Below are 21,620 nucleotides of genomic sequence, written 5' to 3'. Positions count from 1 at the left end.
CTCTTGCTCATTTGCTCATCGTGAATAAAATCCCATCAACTATTTCATTTGGCCAGTGATTCGGCACAAAACAATGTTATGATTTATGACACCTTGTATTATCCCCAAAACACTTGTAGTTTTTATGTGAAATATATCAATACAAAAATAAGGATACAAATTAGATATTTATTTGTGCAATATATTATGTACATTTTAAAAACAAGGACAGTGAATTTATTTTTGAATCAAAATACCTTCCTGTTTTTCCCACATTTTAAATCAAGACATCATAAAAGAATTGCCATGAAAGCGTTGATCCATGCTTATTTCCTACCTACCAACTTCATCCTATGTCTGTGAATGAATATATTAAAGCAATTCATCTGAATTTGGGGACCAGGTGATATAGGTGTTTATTCTTGATTTGTACTTCATGTGTCGCATGACGGTACTGCATGCTAAAAATAGCAGATTTACAGCTCATAATGCGTTGCAGATGCAATGCGTTGGAATGTTGTATAGATCTGCTATTTTTGGTACGACTGACTCAGGCATTGCCCATAACATTTCCAGTAATGCACTTCATAGATGTACCAACTTCATTAAAGGACAACTTCACCCATTTTCAACCTATCTTCATATAATTGGTCCACACTAATGCTCATTTTATGGTAAAAAAAAAAAATCTGCTCGCTCTGTGGACAGTTCAGCAACCCACAATTTTTATTTGTATTAACGCGAGAACAATGGCTTCCATAATAGCATGCTAACTTTCCAGAAATAGAAAGCCTCCAGTTTCTATTAGCTTGGATTCCCCATCGATGATGTCACTGGTAGGCGGGTTTCTGAAGTGTCCACAGCCCTCCTCTGAGACACAGAGCGAGTTGACAAAAAAAGACTGAGGACCAATTATATGAAGATTGAAAATGGGTGAAGTCGTCCTTAAACTAGTACTATACAGACAGACAAGAATCATGAGTAACAATTTATTGTAACAAAAGCAATACACTCCCAAAACAGACCCAATATTCAACAAAGAAATAAATAAAAACTGGAAAGATAACCTAACTTTGGACCACGATTTGTGTGTGTTGATTTTGGCTGATGTTAAAACTGGAAGTATTCTTTCAGTTTCAGTCGTTTTCAGTCAAGAACATTAGCAGTAGTAACAGGACGTTGGGACAGCCATCCACGTCACATCTCCCCCTCCCCTTTGGCTCCTTCGAGTCTCAGATCTGTGTCATTCCTGCCCAGGGTGAAGAGACTGACCACGGCCATGAGAGCAGCCAGCATCATTAACGCACAGCCCGCAAACATGTGTCTGGTGCCACTGCCTCCTTCCCCTCCGCCGGTCCCCGAAACCTCCCCGTGGAGCGCCAGCAGCCCCAGGCAGGCCAGCAGGTGCAGAGGGACCCGGAACCAGGCCAACACCCTGGCCCGCTTCTCCTCGGGGATCACCCTGCCCTGGAGGAAGTTGACCGCCGGGAAGTAGAGGCCACAGGCCAGCTCGAGCAGCAAAAAGGCCAGGAGAGACTCGCGAGGTCTGGGCTGGCCCGGAGCGGTGGAGAACGTCAGCATGAAGAAGGAGAAGAAGGCCATCAGCACGGAGAGGCAGAGCAGGTGTCCGGGCTGTAGACGGTAGCGACTGGAAGTGGCCAGACGGTACAGCAAGGAGCCGGCCATGTTGCCGGCCATCAGACAAGAGAACACTATGCCCAGCGGAGGACCGTGGGGATCCAGCACGGGGGTCCACAGGAAGACGAAGATGTAGAGGACGCTTTCGAACAGAGCCTGCACTCCGCCGAGGAGCATCACTCTCCTGTCCGACAGCAGGCAGTGCAGTCCCTCTTGACAGCTGCGCCAGAACCTGGCCCGGGCCGACAGGCGAGCCAGAGCCGCGTTGGGAGCGCCGCCGAGGAGAGGCGTTTTCTTGTCGCCCTCCGGATCTCCCTCGGTCTCCTCCCTGCCCCAGTCCGTCAGCACGACCCAGCCGCAGGCCCCCAGGCAGGGCACGGCCAGGAGGAACGGGGCCACGGGGCCGAGGTGGAGCCACTCGGCCAGCATGTTAGCCACCAGCCCCGCCCCCACGGCCAGCCCGTGGTTCCAGGTGGCGGCCTTGGAGAAGGTGCTGGGGATCCACTCCTTTGGGAAGTCGTGGACGTCCACGTGCCGATGCAGGTACCAGGATTCGAACGTGGTGGCGAGCAGAGACGTGGAGAGACCCCCCAGGACGCGGCCGAGGATCAGAACGAAGTAGTCCCTGGACAGCTTGGTGAGGCAGCAGGCCGAGTAGGACAGGCAGAAGAGGAGGCACGTCTTCCGGCGGCCCAGGGCCTGAGGGAGCCAGCCCGCCACGGGAGCAAACAGCACGCAGGAGGCCAGGCCACACACGTACAAGATGGCTATCTGAGACTCCAGGAAGCTGTAGTGGCGGTACAGCTTGTACAGGTAGGGGCCCTGGAGCCAGTCTGACCACAGGGCCAACAGGTACGCCCGCAGGAACAGAGTCTGGAAGCGGCGGAAGGCCGGGTTGGCTACGGCCGAGCCGGCGGCGGGCTGGGGTGGGCTGAGGCGGCGTGCTGCGATCTCCAGGCCGGCACAAACAGCCAGCAGGAGTATTATGGCAAGATACGCCGTCACCAGCATGATGTCATACACTCAGCCCACTGGTGGTCAAACAACCCGAGGTCCAGCTGTTTCTTCTCTTCCACTATATCTGTGACTTTATATATTCCTCAAAACCTGTAGAGAGACAGAATGGCCAGTATAATGTCATGTTTGGGTAACAACGGCACAAAAGGTAACCATTTATAATCCCTCTAAAAGGTAGTTGTCATTAACAGGCAGATAAATGCATTTTCCCATAGAAAGGAAGTGTCATTTCACTGCTGCAGTTTTTTGTATTTGTTGATGACATGTATTATTGTTATTTTTATGCTATGTTGATGAATTGTACACATAGGACCACAATGGAAACAAGTCTCCAAGACTTTTTTGTGTTATCTTTTTAGCCTTAATGTCTGACTGTACCACGTGCTGTTTACATTTTTGACAAATAAAGTATTCAATCAATCAATCTATCAGGTATAATGGTTTACAAAGGCTTAATTGTTTTAATTTAATTGCTAATTTAAAGTGAAAACTCAGATAGGAGCACGAATGAAACCCTGAGCCTTGTTAATGTACCCAAACAACAACAACAATAATAATAATAATACCTAACAAGTGTCTAATATAAGGAGTAGTAGCCTATAACATAAACAGGCTAGCCGGTTAGCCTGCTTTCCTGCCAAGTTAATGTGTGTCACACTCACATCACATGCTACTCAAAAGCTAACGTTAGCCCTTGAGTTAAAATCGTAAAGCGACATATTCATCCTTTTTGCGTGGTGACACATGACATTATATATTCAAAAAAAGAAACAATCTTACCATCCCGTTTAATGTTGTCTCCACATGATTAAAACAATGCAGATAAAGATAGCATCATTCAGGTTAGAGACATAACTAGAGCACAGAACACCACTTTCAACAACACATCATGCACTTCCGTGAATTGACCTAGATTGACCACAAGGTGGCGTCGTGGGCCGTTGTTTTGTTTTGCATTTACAGCAGTCAATGATTTTTAGAAGCTATAAAAAGATGCCCTGACTGAGCTGGCATATTATCTGTGGTGTAAAGTAACAAAGTACATTTACTCAAGTACTGTACTAAACACTTTTGAGGATTTTTTACTTTTTTTACTTAAAAATATTGTACTATTTTCAATACTTTTACTTCTACTCCACTACATCTCAGAGGCAAATATTGTAGGCTTACTTTTACTCTACTACAATTATTTGGAAAACTTTAGTTACTAGTTTTTAATATTATTACAAAACATACATTAACCGCTTCAGCCCTATATAGACTTTGGCTATTTGAAAATAGCCGATCTACAAGCTCAGAACACGTTGTGATGCCACACGTTGTGAGATCTGCTATTTTCAAATGGTTTCATACATTTTGAAAACATGAAATGGAAGATTTCTGCATAATGAGTACTTTTACTTTTGGCACTTTAAGTACATTTTGATGCCAATACATTTGTACTTTTACTCAAGTAAATTCTTAATACCAGACTTGAACTTGTAACAGAGTATTTCTGCATTGCAGCATTGAGACTTTTACTTAACCCAAAAACATTTAGTACTTCTTCCACCACTGCATATTAGCCTGTATGATTGTGCGTCTTTAACATAGCCTGTTATGAAGGCATAGCCTTATGTAGCCTTATGCATAGCCTACATAACATAGACTGAGTGACTGACAACAAACATATTATCCTTTTCTTTTCTTTTTTTGACAGTGGGATTGCCCCACTGTGACTCTTCTTTTTAAGTTCTCTACATATATACACATTTTAGAAATAGAAATATACCAGGGGAATAGAATGTGCCCTATTTAATAGTGGAAGCATTGGAGGAAGCTGTAAGGGAGGATTCTGTCCCAAGGAGCTTGGGGTGCACAGTATGTGGGTTTAGAGAAGTATCACAGTCACACCTTTCCTTCTTTTGTGACCAAGTTCAGTTTCTAGGTAGTACTCATTAGTACTCATTAGTTTAGGTGCACAAGGGATATATACTGTATATGTATGTATACCATATAACCAGTGGTGGAAAGTAATTAAGAACATGTACTCAAGTGCTGTACTTACTTAATTAATTGTATTGTGAATTTGTACTTCCATTTGTACTTCCATGTACTGTTGTTCTCATGTTTTACTAAATAAAAGTACATCAATCAATCAATCAATCAATCAAGTACAGTATTTGAGTACATGTACTTAGTTTCTTAGCACCCCAGTGCTGGAATAGTATTTCCAGTTTTCAATACTTTTACTTCTACTCCGTTACATCTAAGAGGCAACTTTTGCCCTTTTTCTCCACAACAATTATTTGAACATTTTAGCTAGCCTACTAGTGACTTTGTAAAACACACATTGACCACATCAGACCTATACTTTGGCTATTTGAAAATAGACGATCTACAAGCTCACAACGCATTGCAATGAGCATGTAGATCTGCTATTTTCAAATGATTTTATACATTTGGAAACTTGTGAAATGGGACATTGTGCATAATGAGTACTCTTACTTTTAGTACTTAAGTATATTTCGATGCCAATACTTTTGTACTCAAGTACATTTTGAATACTGGTAATTTTTACTTATAAGTATTTCTACATTGTGGTATTGCTACTTTTACTTAAGTACAAAATGTGAGTACTTCTTCCAACACTGCATCTAACATTTTCTATACATTTAGCTAGTTGATGCTCCAGAGCAACTTATAGTGTGCTATATGTGTCCTACTCACTGATGTGTTGAGAAACCATTATTTTTTACGGCCTGTTTTAGGCATCAAACCTGAGAGACCTGCTGGTTATGAGATTGTCTTCTAAACAACTAGGCACCCTGCTTCTTTGCTCAATAAAAAAATATGTACTTGTTGTAACTTTCCTCATGTGGGTCAGTGCACAGTTGGCCCCATTTCTGGGATCCACTCATGTTTTTTCACACTGTTCTTGTTTTTTATTGTATATTTTGACTGACTGCGTCGTGCAAAAAGAAGGACAAACAAGATGAGTCAGTAGGTACATAATTCCAACTTTATATCATTATATCATTTCTATATGCAGGAAGAAACATTTACAAAATGTACAAGATGTGCTCAATTAATCATAATCGACCGTAATAAAATAAGCAAGCAGGGAGAGGATTTGAACAATCAAATAAGATCCCAAACCCGAAAAAATATCGCTTGTGTTTGTATGACAAACATTGGGGGTAGAGGAAAGAATGCATGTGGAGTGAGTGCTGGTGATTTCAGGGAGTATGCTGGTTAAGTTACATCATCTGACAGCAGGAAGTGTGTCTGAGCTCTGCTCTCTAGACGGTGGTTCTCAAAGTTTGGTCCGGGGACCACCAGGGGTCCTTGAGAGAGGGTCCCAGGGGGTCCCCAGCTTAATTATTGCATGACAGTAAGGAACCAAATGGACCCTTACGGGTCTGTAACTCTGAGAGTGTACAAATATAAAAGTTTGACAACCACCGCTCTAAGAAGCTCCACTATTTTCCCCATGGCTTGGCGAAGCCCCACTTGGTGCAGAAAGATGAATACATTCCTCTAGACTCTGAACAGATCCACCATATCAGTTCAATCCTTATGGAGACATTGGATTAACACAATATTTACAGCAACAAAAAAAAACATAAGGACGACAAAACTCAACATGCATGATGTGGAGGTATAGTCTCCATCAGTCCTGATGTGGGTCCAGATAGACGACACACTGACACACATTATACGTAACAGTTTTGTGAAATAGGATTCATATACTTGCTTACTCGTGAAACCATAGTTTCCTTGAAGATGATCCATTTCATTAACAAATTGATAGAAGATTAAATGGATCCTATTATATAGGGTGACACATTTAATAGTGATTTTATTGCAGTACTAATGCAGATAGTATATCCTTCTTAGTGAAACAGTGATGCACAATGACCTTAAGATGCCAAGCTTTAAGCTTAATTATGTATTATATACAAGATCCCTTTTGTCTTATACACAAAAAGAAACATATTCAGTCATCATTAATGGTCCCTAAGTCGCAACTGTTTGGATCTATGATCTACGATAGCTCTTTTAGATGTGATTTATTTAAGGATGGCCTGTTTATAACGACTTTAGGAATAAGGAGAACTTAAGTGTTCCAGGCTTTTGGTCTGAAGGAGACTGGAAGTAAAGGTTAACTGTAAGCCTACATATTGATTTATAGTCTCAGTAGAACCTCCAAGAGACACTGAGGTGTGTGTGTGTGTGTGTGTGTGTGTGTGTGTGTGTGTGTGTGTGTGTGTGTGTGTGTGTGTGTGTGTGTGTGTGTGTGTGTGTGTGTGTGTGTGTGTGTGTGTGTGTGTGTGTGTGTGTGTGTGTGTGTGTGTGTGTGTGTGTGTGTGTGTGTGTGTGTGTGTGTAAATAGTGAATGTCTTGAATGAAGAAAAAAAAAGTAATCTCTGCAATCTTTTGTGTTTTGAAAAACAAATTGCACAATATATTGTTTCTCAATTCTTCGATTTCCAAGTAAGTCCTGCTCTTGGAAGTATAGGAGTCGACACTTATATAGCATGTGCATCAAATATGTTTCCATATACGTATATATTTGAGTGTGTGTGTGTGTGTGTGTGTGTGTGTGTGTGTGTGTGTGTGTGTGTGTGTGTGTGTGTGTGTGTGTGTGTGTGTGTGTGTGTGTGTGTGTGTGTGTGTGTGTGTGTGTGCTTTGCATGTGTGCACTGTCTATGTGAGCGGCCTGTTCAAGGGTCGATGCGGAAGGCCAACAGTTTGTCTGAGTGCATGTTGTTGAGGGTTCGCAGGTCCGGGAGACGCAGGAGGAGCTTGGGGAAGAGGGTGCTGTCGTCCGGGCGACGGCGCGTGATCAGCGAACGCAGAGCGCGTATCAGACCCTCCTGGAGCTGCTCCACAGCCCGCATATCGGAGATACCAGAACGGTCTGTAGAATACACACAATGTAGATGTCAGTTTAACTGAATAAAAAATAACACTTTTATTGCTCATTAATGCTTTATTTACTACATAGTGAGATTAACAGTCTGTGATGTAAAGACTTCACTCAGACTTATTTTTACCAGTGGTGGAAAGTAACTACGTACATTTACTCAAGTATTGTACGCAGTAAGTACAATTTTGAGATATTTTTTACTTTACTTGAATATTTCCATTTTTCAGTACTTTCTACTCTAATCTCAGAGACAAATTTTGGGCTTTTTACTATTTGACAGCTTTAGCTACTCTATTACTTTGCTGATTTACATTCTTCTTACGCAACATACTGTACATTATGTACAGTATGTCTATTTTCTAGGCTATACACTATTTTCAAAAGATCTTGACATTTTTTGAAAACCTTTGAAAAAACCTTTTCAAATGGGACATTCTGCATACCTACGTATTTCTACATTGTGGTAATTAATTAAGTAAAACATTTTTTTTTACTTCATCCACTACTGTGTTTTACTGTCTCTCTCTCACCTGCAGAGACCAACACCACAGCCATGAAGAGGGCCATCTCATCAGGCTCCAGCCTCAGTGAACCCAACTTCTCACTGAATTCAAACATGGCGTCCAGCAGGGACCCCATGCCCAGGACCCGTAGGGTGGGCAAAGGGTAGGTTTGGCCATTCAGGAAGGTCACTGTACGCTCCTCAGGATTGAACAGAGTGCAGAACCTCACCATCAGAACCTAACAATACCAAGAAACAAGAGAAAAAGTTATTTAAAACAAGTTTATTATTTATCCTTTTTGTAATTGAAAAATAGCCAATCTACATGCTCGTAATGCGTTGAGAGCTTGTAGATTTTCACTATTAGTCGCACAATGAAGTACTGTTGGGCTTACGTGGTTAATTTGTGGTCATTACCTGAAACGTGCCCGACTTGAGCAGCATAACCTGGTCTTGTTGGCTAAGCTCTTGGAATCCTGGGATGCCTTTGGCGAATTCTACCACCTCCTTGACAGCGGGAGTGAAACACTGCGAGAAGGACTCCCATATCTGCTGACTGGTGCGATCCGCCCCAGACACAGGGCACGCATTGAGAGGACAGGCCTGTGAGAAAGAGGGAGAGAGAGAGAGAAAAAGGAGAATCAGAATTTGTTCGCCAAACAAGATATATAACAAGACCTTGCTATGTACCACAAAGTCACATCGCGTACTTACCAGCACTTTAGCTCCTTGAGCTAATTTCCAAGGGCAGGAAGAAGGCTGACTTTGGGCAGGGTTCCCCACACTAGCGAAATTGTTATGGTTGGCTGTGGCGCCCCCTTGAGGTGCGGTACGGTCGCACAGGTTTTGATTCTGACTGGAGGACATCAGGTAGTTATAGCGGCTGTTGTTGTCCACAGCTGGGAACGTAAGTTGGTTGTCATTATGGACAACTGGACAGCGAGAGGTAGGAGCAGGAGCAGGGCAAGTCTGGTAAGCCTGGGTGGAGCTGGGTGGGGAGGAGGAGACGTGGTTGTAGCCGGCTTCCTGCGAAAAGCGAGAGGCGGTATTGTTGTTGTTGGTGGTGGTGGGGATGTTCGCCCGTTTGGCTACTCTCTCCTGGCCACCACTAGTGAAGATGTCTTGGTAGGCTCTGGACATAGCTCCAATGGCCTCTTTAGAGTCGCCATCTCCTGGGCTGGGGGGCGTTTCCCTCACTGGGGACGAGTCCATGTCCATGGCAGCCGACTCATTTAGACTGTTCATGTAGCTCTGCATCTCATCCAGAAGCCTCTGCTTCTCCCTCTTGGGAATACGACCAAAACGCACAGCTAGGAGGAGAACACAAACATAAGGATACATCAATGTCTACTCACTGATGGTCATTCTGTACAGAAAGTAGGCTACAACCAAATATCATAATATTTTAATCAAATACCTCAATATCAATAGTATATGACGATAATATCGTATTGTGATGATAATATGCTGTATACTGTATATACTGTCATGATAATATATTTTAAAAAATTGTATATTAGCTGATCTACAAGCTCACAACTTGCAACAATGCAACACGTTGTGAGCTATTTGTGCTTAATGCTTAAGATTTAAACCAGAAAAAGTCAACACTTATGCCATATGGCAATATTACCATATCCAAAATCCCAGGCGTTATATAGTCTCATCACAATATCAATGAATATCAACATATTGCCCGGCCCAATTGAAGTATAGCACCTATGGTACATATGGGGAAGCTGCTGTACCATAAATCATACAGAGCATGCAAGCAGAGAATGTAAAAAAAATAAAAAATAAAACATAACCCTGCATAATGCACGAGATACGACACATAATCCATAAGGCATGAAAATGGTCACGTTTCATTTTAAATATTGACGGATTTTAAAGAGGATCGTGTCAGGAATGTGTGTTGTTGAGATGGATGCTTCCTTCCTTCCCGTGCCCCAAACCCCCATCCCAGAGAAACCATCAGCTGGATAGGCTATTTATAGACTCCCTGCTACCATCCGCCTCATCCTCCACTCTCTCTCTCTCTCTCTCTCTCTCTCTCTCTCTCTCTCTCTCTCTCTCTCTCTCTCTCTCTCTCTCTCTCTCTCTCTCTCTCTCTGTCCCTCTCTCCTTCTCTAACTCCCTCCCGCCGTTTGTAAGTAGGGCAGTGGGGCAACGTGAACATGATGTCACTGGCACTGAGATCGAGAAAGGGAGAAGAACAAGAGAGGTGGACTCTGAACGACTAAGAGGGTCGAGGAGAGAATGAGTGACAGCAAGGTGATGCTGAAGATGATGACACTGTGTGCACGGAACTCGAGGGGGAGATGGAGAGACAGCAGGGTACTGTTAGATGAGAGCCAGAGGCCAATGGGACCAAACTCTTTTTAAACGATCTCAAAGCATAGTTACTGTGATAACGCAAAGCACACACACAATTAACACGAAGGATTCAACAGTGTAGATTCTATATTATTGATCCATTATTGATCCCCTAGTTAATGATAAAAAATGTAATTAAGTAATTTAGATCAAAACAAAGATACTACATTGGGTCCAATCAAATGAGATCATTTACGCAGCTCAGTCTTAGACACAGAAGATATTGTCAGGATTATTCTACATATACAATATATCATATTATATGTTTCTATATTATATCTAAGATATAAAAAAGATATATAATTATAGATCTTTCTATATATTACTTACAATAAATATATATGTTAAAAATATAACACCATATCTAGTTGCGAATGCTGACAAACATTTAGTATTAGACAAATCATCCTCATAGTTATCATCTAATAACCAGTAACTTAAACCACTGGTTAAAGCAACCAAAGTATGCCAGCATGCCAACCGACTACAATATTTGCCTGCTTTGCAAACCTAAATTAATCCAGCTGTGTTGTGTGAAATCAGAGTTCACTATTAAATGTGGGCTGCAGGCAGTTGCATGCGGTTTCCTGTTTGTGCAATACTCTGAAACAGAGCAAAAGGGGTTTCTAGGTTGCGGTCCTCGACTCTTTCCAACACCTCCTCTAAGGGGGTCGAGTGTTTGCACCTTGATTAAGCTGTTTTTTTCTCCCACCCTATTTTCTGTGCTCAACTGCTCACCTCTCTGTGCACCAAAAATGTGCATATGCAGAAATGACACTACCCTCTTTAGTATTCACTAGCTCAGGCAACGCAAAGCACTGTAGGGTGGAGATAAGTAGAAACCGTACTGAGAGGAAGAACACACAGGCAAACTACACCAAGTAGGTCATGATGTATGAGTATGCTATACGCCCAATTCTACGATGTTTTTCTAGGTCAGCCCAGCTATTTTCTTAATCTGCAATGATAGGTGATCAATCAATGTTCAACAATCAAGGCTAAAAGTAGGTGATGTAAGCGTCATGCTCGACAAAGCTGGTGACAGCAGAAGGCAGTTTTTTTGCATCCCTAGCTTAATTGTTACCGAATCTCTCATTAATTGCAGAAAGATGTTATAAGGGCATACACAAGGTAATCAAGTTGCCCCTGTTCCAATTTCCTAAAATAATTCCTGTGTTTGCTGCAGTTTTCTGGATGACAGATAGCTTCAGGGACTTCAGGGCTCCTATTCTCATAAATCACAGTCTGACAGGGAGATCTAGAGGGGGGGGGGGGGATGAGGGAACATGGTGGGCACACGGAGAGGGAGGTGCTGCTTTGAAACGGGAGTGAAAAGACAAGCGAACAAGAGGATGTTGCAAAGGGCAAGCCAAAGACACTTTGAAACTTAAAGAATGATTCAAGGCTAGGTGGTAATCTCCTGTCCCAATGTTACAACGTGCGGGGAGGGCAAAGGAAGTTGCAGCACCACCAATGGAGCAAGAGAATGAGCTACTGCCATGATGACCTCAAAAGATTTTATATGCATCGCGTTTCTCACGCAGACCTACATATCGGCACAGTGGTACCTCACTCTGGCCGGCTACCCATTTCCCCACTGGTTTTGCTAATCAGATCACTGTGGCACGCTGACTGGATGGCGTTAGAGTCTCTCATTACTATGAAAATGTGTCAGGATGTCTCACCATCTCTTGACATGCCGACGGAGAGGCATTTCTTGAAGCGGCAGTGCTGGCACCGGTTCCGGTTCATGCGCATAATCAGACAGTTCTCATTCTTCACGCACATTTTGTAGTTGATGTTCTGCTGGATGCTACGGCGGAAAAAGCCCTGAAAACGCCCAAAGAATATAAAATCAATTGCTGCAAAGTCAAACCATCACATTGCCAATTCACTCAAAGTGCATAAAGCAAATAGGTTAGCTTACCTTGCATCCCTCACAGGCATGCACTCCATAGTGGAAACCGGACGCAATATCCCCACACACCTTGCAGAGCAGAACCATCCCACCTGTCTCTGAGGAAGGGACAAAGAGACAAACAGCCAGTCAGATGAGCCACTGAGAGAAAACAATAACGACAACCCTAGCGTCCTTATTCTTGGGGGTGAGCATTCGGCCAAAATAGCAGATCTACAGGTTGCATTGTAAGCTTGTAGATCTGCTATTTTCAGAGAAGATATATATACTGTATATTTTGGGTCAAGGCAATTCACAGGGCAAAAAAAATCTGCATTCAGTTTAAAAACGAATAAAATATCATCTAAAATTTCAAACAATGTAAACAACAAAATCATATTATAAATTGCATTAACAAGAAAAGTTTAAATAAATAAACCAAAAAAAGCAAGGGGTCATTTAGGCCAAGTATTTTAGTGTAGAGGGGAAAAAAGGAGGGGGCCTAGTATAGACCCCTGAGGGATGGCGGTCAACTATGTATATATGGTTTAAGTGGTTAAGTGGTCATACAGGAAGGCCTTGGAGGACACTCACTGGTGAATGTTCCTGAGAACCCGCATGGCCTCTTTCCTGCGATGGGATGTGCATAGGTGTGCTGAGGAGTGGCAGCTGCTGCTGTCGAGGGGCCACTGAACGCCTCTGGGAACTGGAACACCAACTTGGAGGACGATGAAACGCATCTCTGTTCCGTCCTCTGTTTCAACGCTCCGATCTCTGTGAAGGTGACTTCCTCCGGAGATGAGGGCTGGGAGTGGGAAGAAGGTGACTGGGTCTGGTAGCCGCTAGACGGGCTGCCTGGACTAGGGCTGGAACTGCCCGAGGAACCTGCATATAGGATCACCCCACCTGCAGTCAAGAGAGAGGGATAGAGGCCTTTAGTTGACTAGTTAGTTACCATGTTAGTTGAGCAGTTATCTTGACAGAAAGGTCAGGGTTGGGGAGTTCAAGTTGATTACGTAAATGAAGCACGGCTATATGTAGGACACAGGAGTAATACGCCCCAGCTGTAATCAGCTGTCAGACAGCTGATTGAATTAGCGTTTCTAATCAACCACACACTTCTACGCACCATTCACAGGCCCAGTTCTCACACTTGATCTCTGCCAATGGCTGCTGGCAAAGCATTGCCTCTACTGCCCCAGTCTCCATCTTTCAAGTTCAGAGTCTTGCGTGACTCAAAGCTTAAACTGAATTCAAGGCCTTGCTTTGGGCCAGCTCTTGTATATCCATGGGGTGTTCTGCATCAAGCTCCCTGAGTTTAGCATGCTACTTTATGCTGCTAATTCAGGGAGTATGAGAAGAGCACCATCAGCACCAGCTCCAATTGTTGCAATAAATTGTTACATCTATGATGTGAGTGTTCCTGGCTGACTGAACCATATTAACAATGTCATTCATGTGCAAGAGAACAGGTAATTAATATTGTTTTGCTGGTGAGTGTGTCGCACACATTGTTAAGCATGTTGGATACACAAGCTCTTTTCAGAGGAATTGGAATAAGCATAAGATGTATATAATACTGTATATTCCCTTTGTTGCCTTATACAACTTTAAGCAACTTTTTATGCCTTATGTACACTATATTAAATTGCATTTGTTTAGAACTCCAATGCAAATCAACAAAAACAATGCATTATTTAGGCCTATTGTGGATGTGAATAGATAACTTGGTCACGTGAATTTAATTAAATAGGTCAGCATGACCTAAATCATGTATGTGTTGAACGTGAGGTGATGTAACAATGTGCACAACTTATGTGCGACAACAAACAACTCTGCAACAAGAATTAGCATTTGCATCATCGTTGTGAGAGGTGCGCTCAGGCGGACAGAGATCGTGATTCGTGGCGCTAAAAATATACATACTGTGTGTAGCCTGCTGCTGCTGGTTGCACAAGCAACAGGACGTGCAAGAGTAGCACCACCCAACCAACCGTTCACTTTAGCAGCCTTCTCCGTGCAAATGCAGTAGGTTAGGCAATTTTGTACAAGCTTCCTTCTGGGGGAAAATGGCTTTCCTTTTTTTCTTTTCTTTCCTATTTTTTCTTGAAGATTCCTTTCCCTCGCATCCTCCTCTCGCATCTCTAACTATGATCTCTAGCCATGCGTTGTAGATGAGCCGAGGCACGTCACGTGTCCTCCGCTCCAATAATAGTCCCTCTCCCTTGGCACCGTGCTGCACACAACACCTGACCAGAGCCTCACATGGACTCCTGACACGGTTTTACTGCCCGAAACAAATCCGCACTCTCGTGTGCAGGAATATACAATTACAACAATCAGTAGCCTGCCCTACTGTAGTCTATACAACCTATTAAAGCCTACTACTATACCGTAGGTAAGGTTACAGTAGCGGTGTAGCCTCAATCACTGCTGTAGCTGTTCATGGCCACTAGCAGCCAGAGAAAGTGAGTCACATTTTGCCAAGGGAATGTCTTACTGTTACTGCAGCTGATGGATTTCACTTTTGGGATAATGCACTGATAACATAGCCTACATGGGAAAGATCATATGAAGCAATTTGAAGGCAAATTTAATTGCATAAATAATAAAGTGCTGTAACAGTGCTGTGCTCATCTGGACACACAGATGCTTACTGTATGCATTACAGCATATATATATATATATATATATATATATATATATATATATATATATATATATATATATATATCCATCTTCACAACAGCTCAGCATTGTAATGTTGTAATGTAAATAGTTAAATCTATAGTGTTAATTTACCTCAGAGAGTACAAATATGCACCCTTGCAGGTCCATTTGGTTATACTCTGAATGATGGATAATTTAACACAGATTTACTGTGTATGGAAAATATGAATAAATACAGCAGGCCTATCGTTGTTTTACTGTGTGTTGCCCTTTGCTGCACAAGGTATTATTTTGTCTGGCTCAAGAAAGTGCTTTGATAATCCCTTAGCTTGCACGTGTCAGTGGATTTGTTGACTCACCCCAGAGCCACAGACAGTCCCAACAGACGCAGCGCAGGTATTAAGCCTCACCTCTATACCTGAGCTTTAACAGACGCGACCCCAGTCACCCCACCCTTCTCCACCTGAATACATTGCATGTCCACCTGTCCTGAAGACTCACATGTGAGTGTTTATGAATGGTCCCGCATGGTGCCACATTACGCTTTCACTTAATAATCCGTTTTTACAATCTGCTCAAGAGAAACTCATTGACTGTCAAGATACACGATCACCACATGCATGCCGAGCCTTTCCTGCAGGCTGCACTGTAGCAATCGGCTCCCCTGCGGTTGTCCTGGGACACGGGGCTTAATGAAACGGCCCCTTCTTCTCAGAGCATATTTCGGCCTTGGGGGAGATCGGCATTGTGAGATTGGGGTTAAAGGGGAATTGCTCTTTGCAGTTTACTGCTCTTGCACACTCGACGGGAGGTCCTGTGCACAGAGTGATGCTCTCTCTTGGGCTATACTGTACGTGCAAGCTTCAGTTCAGGTCAGTGCATGCTGTACATCATTAATCGAGGAATCAGCAGGTCCCCGCAGCCGACCGTGAGCTTAGCCTACCCGTGCAAGCACTAATCTAGTGGCTATAGGGGCAGGCAGAGAAAAACGTGAGTAGTGAGCACCTCACGGGCACAACAATCTCCCCTCCCCTCCTGCTCTCCTCACTCTATCCTTCCCTTTGCTTGTTTGACTATTAGTCCATGACTGGTGAAGAATGCCATGCACAATCAATAAAAAGCTTGTAACTTGTGTAACGAGTTTGTTTATTCCTGTGTTGTATAGAGGGGGGTGTATATGCAAAATAAGGACTGCAAGGATGGCACAGTTATCAGTGTTCTGCTAGTTGGTACTCAAATAATAGCCTCAATGTGGGCTGCTATACATGAGCTGTGTGCGCCTACTGTTTCAGAGTCTGATACAGACTTCATTAACTCAAGCTAGTAAGTAGGTCAACAGCAACATGATAGAATGGTATTCATGTACCCAAGCCTCTCTCCGAATGGATGCTGCATCACTGACACTGGCGCTTGCACTTAATGTGGAAATGCATGCATCAACATAAATAGACACTAATACACATATCAAAATATGATATTTTGAATGGAACGATAACAATGCACTAGTGACACACATCAACACATGTTCTCTTCAAACATGGATTCAATAAAAGCCATTTGAGGATTACACCATGTCATCAACTACAGTGTTGTAGCCTCTGCCTGTTAATCCATGTATCAATTTCAGCATCATTTGGAGCAGGAGTCAGGAGATGACAGGGCCATGGAATGCTTAGCAGTAGAATCACGTTCCAGGCTGTAACACAACCTATAGCGGACGTGGATACCCTGAACCTTCTTGACAGATGTTTGCAATGCTCAAATTGAGCAGTGTGCGGAAAGTAACTAAGTACATTTACTCAAGTACTGTACTTACTACTTAATTACAATTCTGAGGTATTTTTCTACTGATTTTCAATACTTTTACTTCTACTCCACTACATCTCAGAGGCAAATATTATATTTTTACTCCATTACAAAAATTTGAAGACTTTAGTTACTATAGTTACTTTGTAGATTATTATTTTTTTGCTCACAACGCCTTGCGGTGCAACGCGTTCTGAGCTTGTAGATCTGCTATTTTCAAAAGATTTTTATACATTTTGAAAACTTGTGAAATGGGACTTTCTGCATAAGGAGAAGCTACTTTCTACTTTTGGTACTTTAAGTACATTTTGATACCAATACTTTTGTACTTTTACTCAAGTAAATTTTGAATTCCACCACTGGATGACAGGGCCATTGAATGCTTAACAGTAGAGTCACGTTCAAGGCTGAAAACACAACCTATAGTGGACGTGGATGCTGCCCTGACAGATGTTTGCGATGTTCAAATTGAGCACTGGTGGAAAGTAACTAAGTACATCTACTCAAGTACTGTACTTAACAATTCTGAGGTACTTTTACTTCACTGGAGCATTTCCAAATATTAATACTTTTACTCCACTACATCTCAGAGGCAAATATTGTAAAAAGAAAGAAAAAAAAGGGGGGAAAAGAAAAAAGGAAATTGCTTTCAGTATGTATAGAAGCTACAAGAAAGGCGCATTATGAGGCAGGGAAACGTGACAAGAGAGAAGAAAGTTAATGCATGGAATCGCTGACCCACTGACCAACCTCCCCCTTTCTTTCCATCACCGCGGGCGGCATCAACACAGAAGTGTCCGGGGGAGGAGGGAGCGGGGGGGGGGGGGCTGGGAATCACGCGTCGCACGCGGCTCTGCGAGGGAATCCACGTGAGGACGCTTTGATGGTAGGCTACATTCCCATACACATCACATCAGGGTTGCCATGTCTGTTTATTATAAAGCGACTTTGGGCTTGTTTGTCTGTAAAGTTGCTTGTAAATATTGTTAGTTGCGGCGGGTTGCGTTTTTTGGGGGGGCTTGATTCTAAAGTGTATACAGCTACTTGCTTATTTAGGCTAGCTTCCAAATGTTTTAATTATTATTTAAACCAGTGGTTCTCAAATATTTTCTTGAAAAAGTGTTGTGCCAGGGAGCATTTGTGTTGTTAGAATGTTTCAAAAATATTCCAAATATTCCACATTTTATTGCAAGAGTTTTTGAAAATAGCAGATCTACAAGCTCACAAGTTGTGCAGGTTGTAGATTGGCTATTTTCAAATGGCCGTTGCATAATAGGTTTAAAGTGCTCAGTTAGATGCTTCTTTTGGGCTTGTTTTCCTAGACCTGGTTGCTTATTTCTCTCACAATACCTGGCAACACTGGGCGCTGCGCTCTATCCAGTGCAGCCACAACTTCCAAGTTCCAACTAAACTAAAGCTCGCCGTCAGGTCAGGGGCTTAACATTAAAAAGACATAAACTAAATAGAGCAGCAGCATGCTCTATTTAGTGGATGTCCGCAAGTTTTTTTTCTTCTCATTTCTCTTTTTAGATTTTTTATCTATAATATTGCAATATTTCTGGGAATCACGCAGCACCCTATTATCATTTGTTTCCATTTACGTGACATTTTGTGTATGTACTATCATGTAGGACAGGACTGGAATGTTGCTGCACAGGGATCAAAATGATTCAATTGGGTTTATGTTTGCACGCAAGCAAATATGCGCATGTCTTATAGGCCCTTATTTTATTTTGTCACATGTTCACCTACGACAAAACGAACTCAGTGACCTCCTGTTCTGGGAACCTAAATGTCTATTTTGCGCGTTTACACGTGACAGGGTTGTTAACGAGGGCTACCCCACCCCCAAATGTGATCAAGATAAAAAAATATATATATCTTAGTATCAACCACCAAAGTGAAAGTGTAGCCAGAACAATGGCTTCCTGGTAAAAAAAAAAGAAAAAGAAAAAAAAAAAAACGTTTTAATAAATAATAATAATAATAATTATTATTATTATTATTAAAAATAAAATAAAATAAAAAATAATAATAAAGTGAAAAGGTGAAAAACGATATCTTCGACCTTTAATGTATTGCCAGAAATGTTGATTGTGATGTGAACTATAATGGGTGCACATATATTTTCTTCAACCATATCATGTCTGTAGCTACTCTGTAGGTGTCAAAAAAAACAATATGTTGACGAAATGCAATCTTGTATTTTACCCCATATATACCATTATGACATCCCTCCTTTAACATGCTGTAATCATTTCACAAAGTCCCATGCATCAAGTAGTAGCAGCCTGTACACTGCACGGATGAGGGGAGGTCGGTCAACGGGTTCAGTGCTCTGTAGCCCTGCCTTCTGTGTCCTCACAGAACATGTATGAACTGTATGTTGGAACGTGCATAGCATATATAGGGTATATGCCTCAATGCATTCTCTCACCTGTTATGGAACGTGACCACCCTATTGTAAAATGAGTCACTACAAGTCAATTAACAATGGAAATTGACATGCAGGCCATGTGTACCCTCCTATAACCCTGTTTATTATTTTATTATACCAATACCATTATCTCTCAGGTGTCACTGAGATAATGGCCATGATACCATGGCCATTACCTACTACACCTTCAACACCAGCGTTTCCTTGCCCCCCCCCCCCCCCCCCACACACACACACACATCCTCAGTGGTGTAAAGTAACTAAGTACATTTACTCATAAGTACTGCACTTTTGTGGTATTTCTACTTTCTTCAGTATTTCCAAGTTTCAATCATTTTACTTCTACGCCACTACATCTCAGAGGCACATATTGTAGCCTACTTTTACTCCACTACAATTATTTGACAGCTTTAGTTACTTTGCTGATTTAGATCATTATCACAAAACATACATTAACCACTTCAGCCCTATATATTTCGGCCTTATGAAAATAGCAGATCTACAAGCTCACAGTGCATCATAAAGAGCTTGTAGATCGGCTATTTTCAAAAGATTTTAATACATTTTGAACTTGTGAAACGGGACATTCTGCACAATGAGTACTTTAACTTTTGGTACTTTAAGTATATATTTTGATGCCAATATACTTTTGTACTTTTACTCAAGTACATTTTGAATACCTGAATTTTACTTGTATCAGAGTATTTCTACATTGCAGTATTGATACTTTTTCTAGTTTCTACCACTGCACACTAATAAAGTTGAGTGCACATAAAGTTGACTGACAGCCCGTGACTACATTGACAGTTACTGTAGAAAATAAGCCAAGTGCTTTTTATGAGCGATCCAGACCTTGTATTGTGAATTGTACTTCCACCATACTTTTACCGTGTCTTTCTAAATAAAGGCCAATTCAATCAATCAATCAATAGCTCCACGTGAGTTTGTTTTCTTGGAAGGAAAACAGAAAGTCGCTATACCACCACAGCCCACAACCCATGCGGGGCAAACAACTTGAGCGTATCAGACTTGACAGTTTTCATAATAAAATCCGTAATTAATGCATGCTGAATAAAGTCAAAGATGCTGATCCAGTTCAACCACGTGGATGCATTTAAAATATATATAGGTCAATAGGCTACACATTGGGTGGTGCAAAAAAGGCTATCAACGTAACTATCAGAATAGTTGACATCAAAGCTGTATAAAACAATCTGTATAGCCTACAATGTAAAACGTCTCTGATGAGATCTTGCACTGACATAATTGCCACTAGCCAGTGTTAAGCATGCAGGTAATGCAGTTAAGCGCACATCATGTAGAGATCAATGCAAAACTGCATGCACAAATCTAAATAAAATAATAATACATTCTAGTTCGCATGATCAAATACGTTAGTGGTCCTATAGCTATGAAAAACTGGCAAGACATAATTAACCCTGCTGTTAATTGTTTGCAACATCAATGAAAATAACATCTTGAGTCAAATCAGCTAATAATAATAATGTGTCAATGTCATGATTAACGTTCAAATTAGCTGACACTGTCGCTATAACATGATAATGATGTTGTTCTTACCTCCAGGACTGTTATCCATCTCTCTTGGTGATGCTGATATATCTGTATAGTCTTGATTATATCGAAAGGACTGCAGTGAAAGTCTTAATAAGGAGAGCAGGTGGGAAACTCAAAGAAGACCCACACCTGCCAGGTCCATAGAGCGCACAAGTGGTAGCAATAATGTCAATGTGTCCAGCGACGAGCGTGAAGTTTCCTTATAAACTACAGCTTCTGCAGGATGATGTATTAGGCTATACTGTGCTCACACTGATACACTGAAGAGGTGCGCGGTACAACTGAAGAGCTTCTCCCAGTAAAGATACCTTGACGCGTTCTCTGCGCTCTGGATCGTGCGTCCTCCTGGTCTGGTCTCAAGTGCGTGTGATATCGCGCGACCGATTCTCATCAACTAAAAAAAAAGAATCTAGAGTCATCATCAGCTGGATGTCCGTTAATGGAGTGAGTTGACACACCCAGCTACTGATACAAACGCACGCGCACTCACACACGCACCAATCACGTTTGCAGGTGAGTCAGAGGAAATGTGACCGTTATGTTGTCCCCTCAACTTCTGTCTGTGTGGGATTTTGCTCGCTCTGTGAAACCTGCGATATCCGTTCGTTCACTCTCTCTCTCTCTCTCTCTCTCTCTCTCTCTCTCTCTCTCTCTACTTTACACTTCTTTGTGCATTTCCATTGGCGGGGATCTAGTGCTGAGGGGAGTTTGATGCGCTTATTCGACCGCGGTGGTATGCGTTTAGCAAAGCCACGTTATTACATGTGCACTCTGCATGTGCCGGGCGGGGAAAGCTCTGCCCTACTGACAC

The 21,620-nt window shown here is 42.2% G+C and overlaps 2 protein-coding genes across 2 annotated transcripts; both read right to left on the bottom strand.

Annotated features, from left to right (window-relative positions):
* Window positions 1-151: 151 nt before the first annotated feature.
* On the bottom strand, window positions 152-3,536 carry mfsd5 (major facilitator superfamily domain containing 5). Its single transcript, XM_080445820.1, has 2 exons — window positions 3,415-3,536; window positions 152-2,724 (listed from the first exon to the last, which is right to left on the bottom strand). The coding sequence occupies exon 2, from the start codon at window positions 2,626-2,628 to the stop codon at window positions 1,177-1,179; it is 1,452 nt and encodes a 483-aa protein (XP_080301946.1). The 5' UTR covers window positions 2,629-2,724; window positions 3,415-3,536; the 3' UTR covers window positions 152-1,176.
* Window positions 3,537-5,613: 2,077 nt separating this feature from the next.
* LOC308097468 (nuclear receptor subfamily 1 group D member 2-like) lies at window positions 5,614-21,379 on the bottom strand. The gene is made up of 8 exons (XM_080445231.1): window positions 20,813-21,379; window positions 12,916-13,227; window positions 12,352-12,440; window positions 12,110-12,254; window positions 8,763-9,358; window positions 8,466-8,651; window positions 8,077-8,287; window positions 5,614-7,537 (listed from the first exon to the last, which is right to left on the bottom strand). The coding sequence occupies exons 1-8, from the start codon at window positions 20,829-20,831 to the stop codon at window positions 7,341-7,343; spliced, it is 1,755 nt and encodes a 584-aa protein (XP_080301357.1). The 5' UTR covers window positions 20,832-21,379; the 3' UTR covers window positions 5,614-7,340.
* Window positions 21,380-21,620: the final 241 nt, after the last annotated feature.

This window comes from Gymnoscopelus braueri, assembly GCF_963280865.1.
Source record: "Gymnoscopelus braueri genome assembly, chromosome: 12".
NCBI classification, from domain to species: domain Eukaryota; kingdom Metazoa; phylum Chordata; class Actinopteri; order Myctophiformes; family Myctophidae; genus Gymnoscopelus; species Gymnoscopelus braueri.
The sequence above is the reverse complement of the archived record's forward strand: the minus strand, read 5'-3'. Positions and strand labels throughout refer to the sequence as shown.

Excerpts from the sequence above, each read along its gene's own strand:
- LOC308097468 (XM_080445231.1), bottom strand. Across the intron at positions 12,255-12,351 it reads ATGCCTGTGAGGGATGCAAG|GGCTTTTTCCGCCGTAGCAT; the intron begins GTAAGCTAACCT and ends GGGCGTTTTCAG. Across the intron at positions 9,359-12,109 it reads CGTCGGCATGTCAAGAGATG|CTGTGCGTTTTGGTCGTATT; the intron begins GTGAGACATCCT and ends TTCTCCTCCTAG.
- mfsd5 (XM_080445820.1), bottom strand. The coding sequence starts at position 2,628 with ATGCTGGTGACGGCGTATCTTGCCATAATACTCCTGCTGGCTGTTTGT.